General features: G+C 38.7%; 1 protein-coding gene across 1 annotated transcript in view; it reads left to right on the top strand.

Annotated features, from left to right (window-relative positions):
- LOC141111935 (receptor-type tyrosine-protein phosphatase beta-like) overlaps positions 1-17,008 on the top strand; it is a 337,059-nt gene that overhangs the window by 62,689 nt on the left and 257,362 nt on the right. Inside the window, exons 2-5 of the mRNA XM_073604158.1 lie at positions 2,528-2,546; positions 4,664-4,888; positions 7,284-7,559; positions 15,499-15,774. Coding sequence (XP_073460259.1) covers positions 2,528-2,546; positions 4,664-4,888; positions 7,284-7,559; positions 15,499-15,774 — 796 coding nt within the window. The remainder of the gene's footprint in view (positions 1-2,527; positions 2,547-4,663; positions 4,889-7,283; positions 7,560-15,498; positions 15,775-17,008) is intronic.

The following is a 17,008-nucleotide window of genomic DNA, read 5'->3' as shown; positions in this document are numbered from 1 at the left end:
AAAAGTTTCTGCACTTTTTTTATATTTAATTTAAAAAAGTGCTGAAACTTTTTGAAGACTCCTCATATGTTAGGCTGCTATAAAGGGTTTCTGGGGGTCCCAGAAACTCTTTTGAATTATTCTTGTTTCAACAAAGAAATGAGCCCTCATGCATTTTGATAATTTATTTATTTTTTAACAGAAAAAAAAAAAAAAGAAAAAGTTAAATAATTTACAGTGACAATATACAAATGGCAATGAAATAAACAAAAAGTACAAAATATGCGAAAAACAAATCATTAAATAGACGAAGCAAACCCAAATAAACCACATAAAAACACACCCTTCAAAAAAAAAAAAAAAAAAATCCTAGTTTTATTCTTGTACCATAAAAACAGACCCTGATTAGCCTTATGAATTTATGTTTTTTCTGCAGAAAAAAAAAAAAAAACAGAAAGGGAAAAAAGTTAAATGTTTTACGGTGACAATATACATGTCGGTGAAATACCCCAAAAAATAAATAAATAATTTCACAGAAAAAAAAAATCAGACAGCCAAAAAAAAGTTAAATATGAGAGTTCTTCAAAAAGTTACTGCACTTTTTTTACAAGTTCCGCAGCCATCTTCACCACAGCGTGACAAAAACGACCAATTACTACTCCTTCCACCCTCACCATTTCCAATGAAAATATAAAAGTGTGGAAACTTTTTGAAGACCCCTTGTAATTTACAGTGACAATATACAAATGAGGATGAAATACACACACAAAAAAAGTTAAAAAGGACACAAATACAGAAATCATTAAATAAATTAATCTACCCAAAATATAACCCACAAAACACACCCTTTAATTAAAATTATCCTGGCCCTTTTCTTGTAACATAAAAGGAGACCCTCTTTAGCCTTTTTTTGGTTTTGTTTTTTTCATAGAAAAAAACAGGCAGAGAAAAAAAAGTAAAATACCTTTCAGTGATAATATGCAAGTGACAATGAAATACAGAAAATGTATAAAAGACACAAACATAAAAATTACGAAATAAACTAAAATACCCAAGATACGCCCCACAAAAAACACCCTCTAAATAAAATAACGTTATCCTAGTCTTGTTCTTGTACCATAAAAATGGACCCACATTAGTCTAATGAGTGTATGCATTTTTCCACAGAAAGAAAAAAACAGACAGCATAATAAACAAATAATTTCCAGAGCCAATTCACAAATAACAATGAAAAAATAAGTAGAAAAAAAGGCACAAATACAGAAGCACTAACTAAACTACTCAAAGTAAACCCCACTAAATACACACTCTAAAAAAATTATTCCTGGTCCTGTTCTTTTATAATAAAAATGGACACTCATTAGCTCCATTCGTTATGATAAAAATACACAAATGACAATGAAATACACAGAGGTAAAAACAAACACACCCTCTAAATAAAATTATCTTGGTCCCTTTCTTGTACCATAAAAAACAGACCCTCGATAGTCTCGTTAATTTATGCTTTTTTCCCCACAGAAAGTAAAAACCTGACAGCGAAAAGAAAAAAGTTCAATAACAATACACAAATGGTGATGAAATGAAAAAAAAGTAAAAAAAAAAACAAAACAAGCAAATACATAAATCATTAAATAAACTAAACTCTCAAATAATAACAGCCTCTAAATAAAATATAATTATCCTGGCCCTTTTCTTTCTACTTGCCAGGCAGTGAAAAAAAAAAAAATAATAATTTACAATGACAGTACACAAATATACATATATATATATAAAAAAATACACAAAAAAAGTAAAAAAAAAAAAAAAAAAAAAAAAAAACCAGGCACAAATACAAAAATCACTAAATAAACGAAACTTCGAAAAATAACATCCTATAAATAAATTAAAATTATCCTTGACTCTCTAAAGTGATTGTAAAGCTTTTTTTTTCTAAATGACAAACATTGTATACTTACCTGTTGTGTTCATTGATTTTGCATAGAGCAGCCCAGAACCTCCTCTTCTGGGGTCCCCCGCCAGCACTCCTGGCTCCTCCTCCCTTCTGAGTGCCCCCATAGCAAGCCGCAAGTTTTTATTTTTTTGTCTTTATTTAAAGCAGCAATATGACTGAGGTATTGGCATATTTTTTTTCTTTTAGTTTTTTTTTTTGGAGTTTAATACAAAGTTTTAGCAACCAGGAGGGGGCCACACCAAATAAGGCAGACCACGAAATGTAGATACAAGTTCTACTCTAATAAGGTAAACCTGTCTCTTACCTGCAGCAAGCATGCAGCCAGTGAAGTCTCATGATACCTGAGATGCACATAGCTGACCGGGAACTGAGAGTCACTATGCAATAAAGCAGGGGTTAAAAATGACAGCCCTGGAAAAAGCAATCTGTATGTTTGAAAATTAAGTGCTGACCTGCTAAATTAGACTGACTGCTTCCTGAACTCTGTATTTACTGTAAAATCTTGACTGGAATGTAACTGTTAGGTTGAATTTCAATATATATAAATCAAAAGATTAAAGAGTTTTACTAATTGTGCTTTTTTTTCTTTCCTTTCAGGTTGAAGCAACTTGTGATGGTAAGGATTATTATTTTTATTATTATAAAGCAACTTGTGATGATAAATATTTTTTTGTTTCTTGCTGTCACAGTTTTTTTTTCTTTTTTTTAAATGTGGTCTTGTGACATCTAGTGGTAGAATGTGGGTGTTGCATTTCATCACCAGTAAAACTGTTAGCCCACATATCTGTCCTGCAACCACAAATCGCTTGATTTCCGCCATCAACACAGTCAGTCGCTATCACCAGAGCAATACAGCATTATCATATAACAGGTGTACCGGTGATCAGGGACACTAACTGATGACAGAATGTAAAAAGAAAAAAAAAAATTTTCAATTGTTTTCTTTTTTTATGATTTTTTTTCTTTAATCCTTTTTTTTCTACTTTTTTATGATTTTTTTTTTTTTAACACACTGTGACCCGAGCAATACAGTGTTACCATAGTAACACTGTACCTATGTGGGAAAGTGATCAGAATTTTTTTTTTTCACATTATGATTGTTTATACCAGTGAATTTCACTGATATAAGCAACCATTTTTACTGAATGAAACGAATTCATTCAGTGTGTTTTATTGTGATTAGCTGTGATTGACCACATCTAATAACATGGTACGAATAGGCTGTGAATGGCCCTGTTTGTACCATGTGATCACTGTGACCAATCACAGCTAGCAACACTATTGTACACACCAGATGGCATGAAAGGAAGACGTCCATTGTTTGCAACTATCATGTGATCTGCTGTGAGTGGTCAAAGTAATGGCTAGTAATGGCAGCGATCAGTGACTTATAGCGGGACTGTGACATTGCGGTGAATAAATCAGACACTAAGTGACACTTTTGATACTTTTTTGGGGACTAGTGACACCAATGCAGTAATTAGTGCTAAAGAATATGCACTGTCACTGTACTAATGACACTGGCAGGGAAGGGGTTAACGCCATAGGCGATCAAAGGGTTAAATGTGTAAGGAGTGCTTGCTAACTGTGTGGGGGAGGTGCTTGTACTGTGGAAAGACAGAGATCCGTGCTCCTGCTTAGCAGAAACACAGGATCTCTGTCTTCCCTACTAACAGAACGGCGCTCTGCCTTGTTTACATAGGCAGACCACCGTTCTGCCTCTGTCGGGAACGATCAGCGGGTCCCAGCAGACATTAGGTCCGCCGGACCCGCCGACTGCCTCCCGCTGTGTCCAATCACAATGGGAGCGGGTCCGCGGCAGCGTGCGTGTGTGCTGCAGACTCGGAAGTACAAAATCACGTACCTGTACCTGATTTTGCACAGAAGAGCCGCTGCCCTGCAGTAAATGTACGTGGGGCGGTCAGCAAGAAGTTTAATAAATGGTTTTGGTGGTAATGCAGTAGAGGTTTGCGCCCTCTTGAGTATGTTTTTGCAGTGTTTGGAGGACCGCCCAGTCTAAGGAGGGCGACATCGCTGAAACCCATTGCCTGCCATAGTCCTGTTTTAGGGGAAGTCCTGGGATTGAGCGCTGGGTGGTGATTTTGGTTTGTCGGATACTATAAAGTGGAATAAGGAGAGAAGTTGGGACTTTATTTACTATAAAGTATAACGTTGGCTTTTCCTGACCCTCCACCCTCCCATCCTCCCCCATGCATTAAAAATACGCAGAATACTTACCTTAAATCTGTGTGCCTTCTGGCTGGTCACATCACAACTCTTCTACTTGCCCGGCATTGGTGATTGGTAGTCCTTACTGCTGCACAGCATGATGCCAACATTATATTGCCTAGGCGCCATTCTGTGTAGCAGAACTGTGAATCCAGGCCTCAGGGGGTGTGTCCATGATAGCCTGGGCTCACAGGAAGTGGGTTGAATGATAGAGTGCCTGTAGGGGACAGAGCCGGGGTTCAGGTACGTTTTTTTAGAAAAAGATGCATTTTTAAAGTTTGAAAACATGCGGGGTAATGGATTTCTATCTTTGAAATGGAAAAGGGTGGGATTTAAAAAGACCTTTGGACGAGACAACAATAACTTCCTCTGTTATCATTTTAAATACTAATTATAGCCAGGGGAGTATGAAACAAGCAATCTGAAGATAATTTATAAAACCTATCATTGTAAATTATACTGGAGTATTAATAGACACTTTCCTTTTTACTTATTTTACTTTAGATAAATGTACATCGATCTCTGTCAATGTCTCCACCAATCAGATAACAGTCTCAGGACAGGTGGACGGACTTGTCCTGCAGAATATAACGTACCCCAATGGGACATTTGTGGTGGCTTCTGGTGGCAGCTACAATAACACCTCACAGATGACCTTCCTGTCTGGTACACAGTACATCATGCACTATGGAAACAACACCTATTATTGCTGCTACAACTTTACAACTAGTAAGTTCTGGAGATCGGAGTGCATAGAACACCAGAGTGACCCCTTCTATAGAGCAGAAAACTGATCATTTCTCAACTGCTCCCTACTTTCTGTTAAACGGAATGTAACGTTTTTCAAGTACAGTATATTGCATTGCTACACAATGATGTATATGAGTCAGGTGACTTGTTAAAAACAATACACTTTCTTGGTGAATGATGCATTTGTCATTTCTACTTCTTGAAAAGTAACCTGAAATGTACAATTTCTACATTCTAGAGCCATTTAATGTAACACAACTGCAAGCCTTTAATATTATTATTATCATACCTCCCAACTTTTTGAGATGGGAATGAGGGACACCTATCAGCAAAAGTATGCAGGCACAGGACACACTCATGGCCACACCCCCTTAAAGGAGAATTGTACAAAAAAACAAGATTAGTTAAACCCATAAGCGCTTTTTTTTTTACCACTACTATTCTTTTATATTTGCTTTTGGTATTTACAAATGCAGCAATTTAGAAATCAGATGAAAGGTTTGGCACTGGGGAACCCTTTTTGATAGATAAAAAGTGCATTTTATATACATCTATATAGATCAGACCAAAATGAGGGACAAATAAGGAGGAAAGAGGGACAGAGGGACATTGCTCCAAATCAGGGACAGTTGGGAGCTATGTTATTATTATTTTAATACATGATTTATATAGTGCCAACAATTTACGCAGCGCTTTACAATGTAGAGGGGGGAGAGCACAATTACAGTACAGTTCAATACAGAAGGGACAGGAGGACCCAGCTTGTAGAGCTTACATTCTAAAGGGAGGGAGTGGTACAAAAGGTAATAGATGCGGGGAATGATTTGATGGAGTTGTTAGGTGGGTGTGGGATAGGCTTTCCTGAATAAGTGAGTTTTCAGGGATCTCTTAAAGGTGGAATGGTTAGGGGCTGATTGCATATACTGGGGCAGGGAGTTCCAGAGGATGGGAGAGGCTCTGGAGAAGTCCTGAAGGTGAGCATGAGAGGAGGTAACAAGGGAGCTAGAGAGCAGGAGGTCCTGGGAGGAGCAGAGAGGACGATTTGGCGATATCTGCAGATAAGGTTGGTGATGTAGATGGGGGCGATGTTGTGAATGGCCTTGTATGTTATGGTTAGCATTTTGAGTTTTATACGGTGGGGGAGGGGGAGCCAGTGACGGGATTGGCAGAGAGGAGCAGCAGTCACGGATCGGTTAGTGAGGTGTATTAGTCTAGCAGCAGCATTCATAATAGACTGAAGGGGGGATAGCCTGTGTAAGTGTAGGACATTAAGGAGAGAGTTGCAGTAGTCAAGGTGGTAAATAATCAAGGAGTGAATAAGTTGCTTTGTGGTGTCATTAGTCAGGAAGGGTCGAATTCTGGAGATGTTGCGGAGGTTAAGGCGGCAAGATTTAGCCAGTGATTGGATGTGGGGGCTAAAGGAGAGGTCAGAGTCAAGGATTACACCCAGCACCCTGGCATGTGTGGAGGGACCAATGGTTGTGCTGTTGACCTTAATAGTAAAGTCATGGGGGGGGGGGAGGAAATATAACAAGCTCAGTTTTAGAAAGATTGATTTTGAGAAAGTGGTGTGACATCTATACCGAAATGTCATTCAGTAAGTTTGAGATCCGTGAGGAGATCGAGGGAGTCAGTTGAGCAGTGGAGAGATAGATCTGGGTGTCATCGGCGTAGAGGTGATATTGGAAGCCATAAGAGGTTATCAACTGGCCCAGGGAAGAGGTATAGAGAGAGAATAGGAGGGGCCCAAGGACAGAGACTTGGGGTACCCCAACAGAGAGAGGAAGAGGAGCGGAGTAGATGGAGTATATATAATATAAAAAAGTAATTAAAAATAAATACAAGTTTTTTAGTGCTTTGAAAATCCGGTGGTTGAATCATTTACATTCCTGCCATCTAAAATTGGAAATTACCCAGAAGTCAAGGAAGACCCTTTAAGCCACAACATGTATCCAAATTTTGTCTGGTTCAGCAGTGACCAGCTGAATTTTCGATCCATGTATGGCTCCTGTGGTTTTAGAGAAAACGTTCCACCGATCCACTTCTGTACAACCTCCCTGTTGTATTTTCCCTGCTCAATCAGCACTGCAGGTTATGGCCTGAAATGCTGATCAGTGTATTCTGATGGTGGGGAAATTTCCCAATTGTCAGAATACAATTACTGAACGGGGAGGGCGCCCCCATTCATATCAAGTGTGTGGATGGGAGAATCGGGTCAGTCTTTTTTATTCAACCCGCTGGTTGAACAGAAAAAATACTGACCCATTTCTAGCCTGTCTTACACTGATACTATTAGTTTGTATCTCCTTCAATGTCATTTAAGTGTTTTTCTCTCTTTTATGTTAAGCTCACATGTGTGTATTCCACTTTCTAGAACCATATCCTGTGAACCAGCCACAATACTTTAATGTGACTTCAACGTCTGTGTCCTTATATTGGAGCGCACCGAACGAATCTCAGAGTTCTTACACATACAGAGTGCAGACAAATGTCACATCACCATCTTCAATAGCAAATAATATAATAGTGACCAATCAATCAGCTACAATAGAAAATCTGATCTCGGGACAAACATATACATTCCTGATATATACAAGAGCTGCTGATAATGTCACTGAATCTGATCCGGTGTCACTAACTACCTGCACAGGTGAGTACAGCCGCAGTCCTGATCTTATCTCTGTGGTGGGGACACCATGAAAATACTTCTGTCAGTTTGGGAAGAGAGTGTCCCTTCAAAAGTACTTATTGTTTTGCCAAGGTGTATCAGATAAAGTTGATCTGAATTTTCTGATTTACATATAACTATTTTTTTTTTTATTAAACACGTGTTCACTAGTCCATTGCAGCTTACATTTTTTAATTGACTTCATAGTTTTTGGTTAAAATGGTTGTATCCCCTGCTTGGACATTTTTACCTACAGGTAAGCCTATAATAAGGCCTATAATAAGGCTTAGCTGTAGGTAAAAAGAATATCTCCTAAACTGTGCAGGTTTAGGAGATATTGACCCTGCATGCAGCCGCTGATGTCAGCCGCGCATGCGCTCTGCAGGTCCGGCGTATCCTGCCGGAACGGAGGCCTCCCGCGTATATTCGTGGGAGTGACGTCATTGTGGCTCCGGCCACTCACAGCGCCGGAGCCAGCGATCGCAGAAGAAACAGAGGGAACATATCAGCTCCCTCCAGTTTGCCCTGAATGTGGGTGTATTTATATCAGTACCTTTTACAAATATTCTAGTACATTGTGTTCACTAAGAAACACAAATTTATCTACACTGTACTGCTGAAACCACCAACTGTGGAAGGGAACTCCACATCCTCACCACTCTAATGCCCCGTACACACGGTCGGATTCTCCGACGGAAAATGTGTGATAGAACCTTGTTGTCGGAAATTCCGACCGTGTGTGGGCTCCATCACACATTTTCCATCGGATTTTCCGACACACAAAGTTTGAGAGCAGGCTATAAAATTTTCCGACAACAAAATCCGTTGTCGGAATTTCCGATCGCGTGTACACAAATCCGACGCACAAAGTGCCACGCATGCTCAGAATAAATAAAGAGATGAAAGCTATTGGCTACTGCCCCGTTTATAGTCCTGGCGTATGTGTTTTACGTCACCGCGTTCAGAATGATCAGATTTTCCGACAACTTTGTGTGACCGTGTGTATGCAAGACAAGTTTGAGCCAACATCCGTCGGAAAAAATCCTAGGATTTTGTTGTCGGAATGTCCGACCGTATGTACGGGGCATTAGTGTTAAGAACACCCTATGCAGTTTAAGATTGATCTGCTTTTTGTCCAACTTCATTGTGTCTGGCAAATGCTGTAAATAATTTATCAATCACTGTAAACATAAAGTAGAAATGTGCAGTTCATTTCGTACCAAATTGAAATTCAGACACATTTTTCGTTATTCAGAAATTAGGATGTATCCGAAGTTCTCAATTACAATAATAAAAAGAAAAAAACGCGCTAAATTGCCTAAAAAATACTGATGAAATGATCATGCAATCATATCCCAAGAACTCCTCTTGGGAAATTCATAAACCATATAATAAGCAAGAATGTTGTCCATACATATAAATGTGAATCAAACAGTAGTGTCCATAAGATTACATGGGAATCCTTATATATATGATGTTATCAGAAACAGTCCCAGAGGAAAACCCATAGATGAACACAACAAAAATCGGTGGTGAAGATGGAAAAGACACCCCACTCTGTGATCCGCCACCACACAGATTTTGCGCTTACTACAAAGCAAGCATAAAGTAGCCTGTAATCCGTCTCAACACAGGAGATCCAGCTGGTGTATACTGACTGCAAGCAATGTGGCTAGGAAGATACCGCAGGGACCCCAAACACTTGTCTCAGAGGCATGTAAATGAAAGAAAACCGTTCCCCAGACGACGCCATTTGTGGTGAAACGTACGTCGGGAGGTTGACGCTCTGACGTCATTGCCATCCTACTGTGGACAGGTGCTCGCTATGCCGGCCGGCGTTTTGCTGTTTTTATATGTTGTTATGTAAGTTTTCTACCTCTTTTTAATAAATTATCCTGCCAGATTTACACTATGGCCAGTTTTCTTTCATTTACATGCCTCTGAGACAAGTGTTTGGGGTCCCTGCGGTATCTTCCTAGCCACATTGCTTGCAGTCAGTATACACCAGCTGGATCTCCTATGTTGAGACGGATTACAGGCTACTTTATGCTTGCTTTGTGGTAAGCGCAAAATCTGTGTGGTGGCGGTTCACGGAGTGGGGTGTCTTTTCCATCTTCACCACCGATTTTTGTTGTGTTCATCTATGGGTTTTCCTCTGGGACTGTTTCTGATAACATCATATATATAAGGATTCCCATGTAATCTTATGGACACTACTGTTTGATTCACATTTATATGTATGGACAACATTCTTGATTATTATATGGTTTATGAATTTCCCAAGAGGAGTTCTTGGGATATGATTGCATGATCATTTCATCAGTATTTTTTAGGCAATTTAGCGCGGTTTTTTCTTTTTGACATTTTTGGTGCACATCTCACTGTTAAACTGCTGCTTTTTTGGGGGTTTCTATTGATTTAGCTGTAGCGCAGTATTTTTCTTGTTTTCTCAATTACAATAGTAACAAATTTAAACAAATCCGAAATAACAAAATGAAACAATATTCAAATTTTGAATCGTTTTCAGATTGAATTTGAATAGTTTTCAAATCAAATTTGAATTTCCGAAGAGAATAAAATAGAATAGAAAATAAAGGAATAGAATATAAAAGAATAGAAAATAAAGGAATGGAATAGAATAGAAAATAAAAGAATAGAATAGAATGTAAAAAACAATAGAAAAGAATAGAAAGAATATAACCATTTCCCAAATTGAACAGAATAAATTTGAATAGAATAGAAAATAATAGATTAGAATAGGAAAGAAAATAAAAGAATAGAATAGACTACAATAGAAAAGAAGACAATAGACTAGAATAGAATGAATATAGCCATCTTCCGAAATTCAAATTTCTAATAGAATAAATTTGAATTTGAATAGAAAAGAATAGAATAGAACAGAAAATAGAATAGAAAATAGAAGAATAAAATAGAAAAAAAAGGACCGAATAGAATAAAATAAACAATTAAAAAAGAATAGAAAAGAAAGAATATAACAAAAACCGTTTTCCAAAATTCAAATTTTGAATAGAATAAATTTGAATTTTAATTGAATATAATGGAAAAGAAAAGAATAGAACAGAAAATAAAAGAATAGAATAGAACAAACAATAGAATATAATGGATTAGAAAGAATATAGCCATCTTCCTAAATTTAAATTTCAAACAGAATAAATTCAATTTCTAATGGAATTCAACTTGAAAGCAATTCAAATGAAATTTGATTTGCATTTGAATGCAATTCTAATGGAATTTAAATTGATTCAAATTTTTCAAATTCGGTTGAATTGAGTGCAGTTTGACCGAATTCGGAAAATTCGAATTGGTTCGAATAAACAAAGTGAATTACGAAAACAAATTAAACGAATTTAACTAAACAAAGGAGGGTTTGGGAGGATCAAGGCAAACCCAGAAGGGATAACCCTCCTAATAGTTGGTACACTCTTAACCACTTAAAGCGGAGCTCCGCCCAAATTTTTTTTTAAAAGTCAGCAGCTACAAATACTGCAGCTGCTGACTTTTAAAACATGGACACTTACCTTTCCAGGGCGTCCGCGATGTCGGCACCCGAGGCCGAACCGTCTCTCGGTCCTCGGGTGCTGCCGCCTCCATCTTTGGTGAGGGAATCAGGAAGTGAAGGCTTGTGGCTTCACTTCCCGGTTCCCTACTGCGTATGCGTGAGTCGCGCAGCGCAATACGGATGGTCCCTGCTGTCTCTGGGACCCGTGTGTTTCCCAGCAGACAGCGGGGGGGGGGGGGACAGGAAGTGGCGTAAATAACCGCAGATTCTGCGGATATCTATGCCGGAAGTGGGTGCAAATACCTGTAATATACAGGTATCTGCACCCCCTCCCCCCTGAAAGGTGCCAAATGTGACACCGGAGGGGGGGGGGGGGAATCCGATGAGCGGAAGTTCCACTTTTGGGTGGAACTCCACTTTAAAGGACCAGCCTCGTTTTGGATTTTAGGTGTTTACATGTTTAAAACAGGTTTTGTTGCTAGAAAATTACTTAGAACCCCCAAACATTATATATTGTTTTTTTTTCTAACACCCTAGAGAATAAAATGGCAGTCAATGCAATACTTTTTTTTGCACCGTATTTGCGCAGCAGTCTTATAAGCGCACTTTTTTTGATTAAAAAATAAGACAACAGTAAAGTTAGCCCAATTTTTTTTTATATTGTGAAATATAAAGTTACGCCAAGTAAATTGATATCCAACATGTCATGCTTCAAAATTGCGCCCGCTCGTGGAATGACGTCAAACTTTTACCCTCAAAAATCTCCATAGGCGACATTTAAAAAATTCTACAGGTTGCATGTTTTGCGTTACAGAGGAGGTCTAGGGCTAGAATTATTGCTCTCGCTCTACCGGTCGCGGCGATACCTCACATGTGTGGTTTGACCACCGTTTTCATATGCAGGCGCTACTCACGTATGCGTTCGCTTCTGCGCGCGAGCTCGTCGGGACGGGGGTTTTTAAAAAAAAATGTATTATTTTTATTATTTATTTTACATGATTTTATTTATTTTTACACTGTTTTAAAAAAAAATGTGTCACTTTTATTCCTATTACAAGGAATGTAAACATCCCTTGTAATAGAAAAAAGAATTACGGGGTCAAAAAGACCTCAGATCTCATATTTACACTAAAATGCAATAATAAAAAAAAAAGTCATTTAACCGCTTCAGCCCCGGAAGAATTTACCCCCTTCCTGACCAGAGCACTTTTTGCGATTCGGCACTGTGTCGCTTTAACTGACGAATGCGCAAACAAGATTGGCGTCCTTTTTTCCCCACAAATAGAGCTTTCTTTTGGTGGTATTTGATCACCTCTGCGATTTTTATTTTTTGCGCTATAAACAAAATAATAGCGGCAATTTTGAAAAAAACACATAATTTTTTTTCACTTTTTGCTATAATAAATATCCCCAAAAAATATTTAAAAAAACATTTTTTTCCTCAGTTTAGGCCGATACGTATTCTTCTACATATTTTTTGGTTAAGAAAAATCACAATAAGCGTTTATTGATTGATTTGCGCAAAAGTTATAGCGTTTACTAAATAGGGGATAGTTTTATGGCATTTTTATTAATAATTTTTTTTACTAGTAATGGCGGCAATCAGCGATTTTTATTGTGACGGCAAAGTTATGGCGGACATGTCAGACATTTTTGACACATTTTTGGGACCATTGTCATTTATACAGCAATCAGTGCTATAAAAATGCATTGGTTCCTGTGTAAATGACACTGGCAGTGAAGGGGTTAACCACTAGGGGGCGGGGAGGGGTTAAGTATGTCCTAGGGGAGTGATTCTAACTGTAGGGGGGATGGGCTGTGTATGTGACGTCACTGATCTCTGCTCCGATGACAGGGAGCAGAGATCCAGTGACACTGTCGCTAGGCAGAACGGGGAGATGCTGCATGTCTGGATGTTATCACAGCACCCTGCAGCCCAGCTCTGGGTTGTGCTGCAGTGTAAATGGGACACACAGAAATCAATTGTTTTCTGAGTGTCCTTGCGGCGACATGCAATAAAACGTCTGTCAACGCACCATGTGTGAATTCGCCCTTATTGTAAGGTGTTGGCACAGACACACTGGGGTAGATTTACTAAAGGCAAAAAGGCTGTGCACTCTGCAAGAGCAGTTGCTCCAGAGCTTAGTAAATGAGCAGAAGCTCTGCTGACTTCCATCATCCAATCATGTGCAAGCAAACAATGCTGTTTTTTTATTTTCCATGTAGGCAATTGGGTATTCCCTGCAAAGTGAAGCTTTACCTAATTTACTAAGCTCTGGAGCAACTGCACTTGCACTTTGCAAAGTGAACAGTCTAATGGCCTTTAGTAAGTCAAAGACTCATAGTTGTTGATTTACTAAAGGCAAACAGAATGTGCACTTTGCAAAGTGCAGTTTCACTCTGCAAGTGCAGTTGCTTCAGAGCTTAGTAAATGAGTTAAACTTCACTATGCAAAGAATACCCAATCACATGCAAGGAAAATAAAAAAAAAAAAAATAATTTTTGCTTGCAAATGATCGGAGCAACTGCATTTTCAGAGTGCAAGTACACAGTCTATTTGCCTTTAGTAAATCAACCCCACTGGGGATCAATTTGTGAAAAAGTGCAAAGTTTAAAATCCATACCAACCAATCATGTTTCAGTTTAATGAAGTCTGTTCAGAAAGATCAATTCTATTTGGTTGCTATGAGATACAGATTTTTTTCCCTTTTCCCTATAGAATAAATTGGATCATTTCTGATGGTGGTAGATATTAGATTACATGTGTATTGCATATACTGTATTGTTTTGCTCTCTCATTGAGATTGAGATAAAGGGAGACATTGGGAGTAACTTTTAGTGATTTGGTGAACAGCTCATCTTTTTTAAGTGCCTGGGATGTGAAGATGTGAAGACATTTCTGAAGGCTGTATGGTCTGGACATTGGACTCTCTACCCACCTTAAAGTAGAACTATAGGCAGAACTTTTTTTCCTTTTTGGATAGAGTTATGGAGGGTTATAACCCCTGTCAGTTTATTTTTTGCCATTTTCATCCCATTAGGGAGATTTACTTTCACTTCCTTCCTGCCAAAACAGGAAGTGAGATAAAATACCTGCAAATTAGGGGAATTCCTTGGGGACCTCCAGGTGACCAGAACTAGTGTCCCTATTGGAAGATTTCCCCTCTATTACTTTTCTGGGGGCAATCCAAAATTAGGGTTTTCTTTTACTTTCACTTTCGATGATAAAGGTAAACAGGACAAATAGAGAGGATGAATCACCCCAATGGGGGGCACAGACAGCAATAAAAACCTAAGGCCCCTTTCACACTTATACAACTTGTCCCACGATTTTGTACTGCAAAATCGTATGACAAGTCATTCTCCATGATTTTCAATGACTACCATTCATATTGGCACGACTTTAAGTCGTGCTGACTTCAAAGTAGTCCCTGCACTACTTTGGTCAAACTTCCATACGATTTGTACTCCATAGACCTTAATGTTAAACCCTCAAGTAGCATGCAAATCGTACCTGAATAATATAGACACGATTTCAGCACTACTTTGTAAGCACAAGCTGAGAATGGTTAATGTCAAAGTTGTGGCAAAGTCATACAAAGTAATACTGCTCCCAAATCGCGGCCGCAAAATCGCAGTAAAATCGCGCGACTTTGAAGTCGTATAAGTGTGAAAGGGGCCTAATAGGTGTTGTAATCCATCTCTACTCTATCCAAAACTAAAAAGAAAAAAATTTTGCCTTTAGTTATACTTTAACTTTCTTGCCATTTCATATTTTCATTTGTATTTCAATTAGTAGGTTTGTAGTTGCTCTCCAGGGCCAGGTCACACTAGTAACTATGTAGCAGAGAATTGTAGCAGTTACAAATCTCTCCATTTGTTTTCTCTGCTGAATAGGAGCTGGCTAGCCAGTCACACAGTGAATGAGTTTCAAATCACTTGCAATTTCTGCAACAAGGCCTTTTGGTAAAGAATATGTAAACCCAACATTCCATATTCCTGATATGTAGCTGCTGTACCATCTACTTGTATGAGAAAGTCTCCTGTTCTCTTTGTATTGCTTCCTTTGTGTGAAAGCCTTGGTGTTACTGCCAGAAAGTCACCAGCTCTCTGCTCATGGAGCACTGAGAACCGAGCGATCGGCTGTGTTTGATCATTTGATTCTCAGTATTAGAGGCGGAGAGGGACCGATGCTACATCCACCTAGGTAGGTATAGTTCTCAGAAGAAAAAAACGTTCCCATACTACTTTTAACTGCTAGTTTTATTGATCGATAACTCTTCTCTTTGGAAATGTTTTTATGTTGATCACGATTTATTATTATCATTGTAACTTCAATATCACACTCTGAATGAAACGATTCTTACTCTGGTTATTAATAATATGTTCCCTTATCCGCAGAACCATTATCTGTGAAATTACCGCAGATTGTTGCCAAAACTACCAATTCTACGTCCCTGACCTGGACACAACCAGACGAGTATCAGAGCTCATACACCTACAGGGTGCAGACCAATGTAACCTCATCATCTACACTGATAAATAATACAATCGTGAACAGTACATCGGCTACAATAGGATATCTGACAGCAGGAGAGACCTATACATTCCTGATATATACAGTATCTGCCTGTAACTCCACTGAATCAGACTCCGTGCCTATAACTGATTGCACCCGTAAGTATTGCCAAACTGAAAAAGTCAGTCCTAAAAGCCAACAAACACTCTTTGCTTTGTGTATTGGAGTTTCTGCAAGTAGTTCTTATTCACATTTGCAGCATTCACAACAACCAATATTATTATTATACAGTGTGCCTTTCTAGAAAAGTAAAATTATTGTCTTCTGGTCTGCACATCTGTTACTGCTTATTGCTCCAATTCAAGAAAAAAAAGGGTAAAATGAAAACACAACCAGATAACATTTCCGTAGTCTGAAAGATAACTATGAATATCCCTTGATTTCCCCGTCCCTCCACTACTCTCCATGCAGAAGAGGGGGGGGGGAACCAAGACCATAGACTATTCCAGGAGAAGAAAAGGAGAAGAATGAAAATAAGAAGAAAACAGCATCAGAGAGGGAAGGAAGGTCACTTCCTAAAATTAACTCGGTCAGTCCCTGAGATCTCACGAGGGGTCAGACAAGTATTTGATCCGGTGTTCCCAGATCTTATCAAATAGGGCTCGTTTGTCATGTAAAATCGCTGAAAGGCGTTCATTTACCATGCTCCATGACAACTTGTTTTTTACTAAGGAAAATGAGAAAATCCGGACAGCCGCACTCCAGGAAGATGTATTTCAAAAGTTGTTTATTGTAATAAATTCTTGAGCATACAGCATACAAAGCACTGTGGCAGAAAGTACAGGCAATCAGCTAACGCGTTTCGCGCTTATCCCAAGCGCTTAAAGCCTTAAGAAAATAAATTCTAAATTCTCGCCATCCCTGGCGAATCTCTATTTGGGGTGGTGGGAAAGGCTCCGCATTTTTGGTGCTGATAGTCCCCGCCGTGGTGATACTGTTTTCTTTTGCAGGTTCATTGATGATTTATTGTTTATTGTTTCTGACCCCCACATTAAGCTAGAATCGTGGCTTGAATATTTAAATGACAATGATCTTAATTTGAGATTTACTGGCAATTTGGATCCCCATAAGATTGAGTTTTTGGATGTCACGCTTACAGGAACTGGAAATGAAATTGTCTCTAATCTAATTAGGAAACCTATCGCAGGGAACACAATTTTGAGTGCTGACTCTAGCCACCCGGGTCATACTATTCGCAGTATCCCGGTTGGCCAGTTTCTGAGGTTAAGGAGATTCTGTAGTAGGAGGTCTGATTTTGACTCCGAAGCCATTAATATGACATCTAGGTTCAAAGAGAGAGGCTATTCAGCGTCTATGATTAATAGGGGTTTG

The sequence above is a fragment of the Aquarana catesbeiana genome, linkage group LG11, assembly GCF_042186555.1.
Source record: "Aquarana catesbeiana isolate 2022-GZ linkage group LG11, ASM4218655v1, whole genome shotgun sequence".
Lineage (NCBI taxonomy): Eukaryota > Metazoa > Chordata > Amphibia > Anura > Ranidae > Aquarana > Aquarana catesbeiana.
Note: the sequence above shows the minus strand (reverse complement) of the source record. Positions and strands in the feature narration are given on the sequence as shown.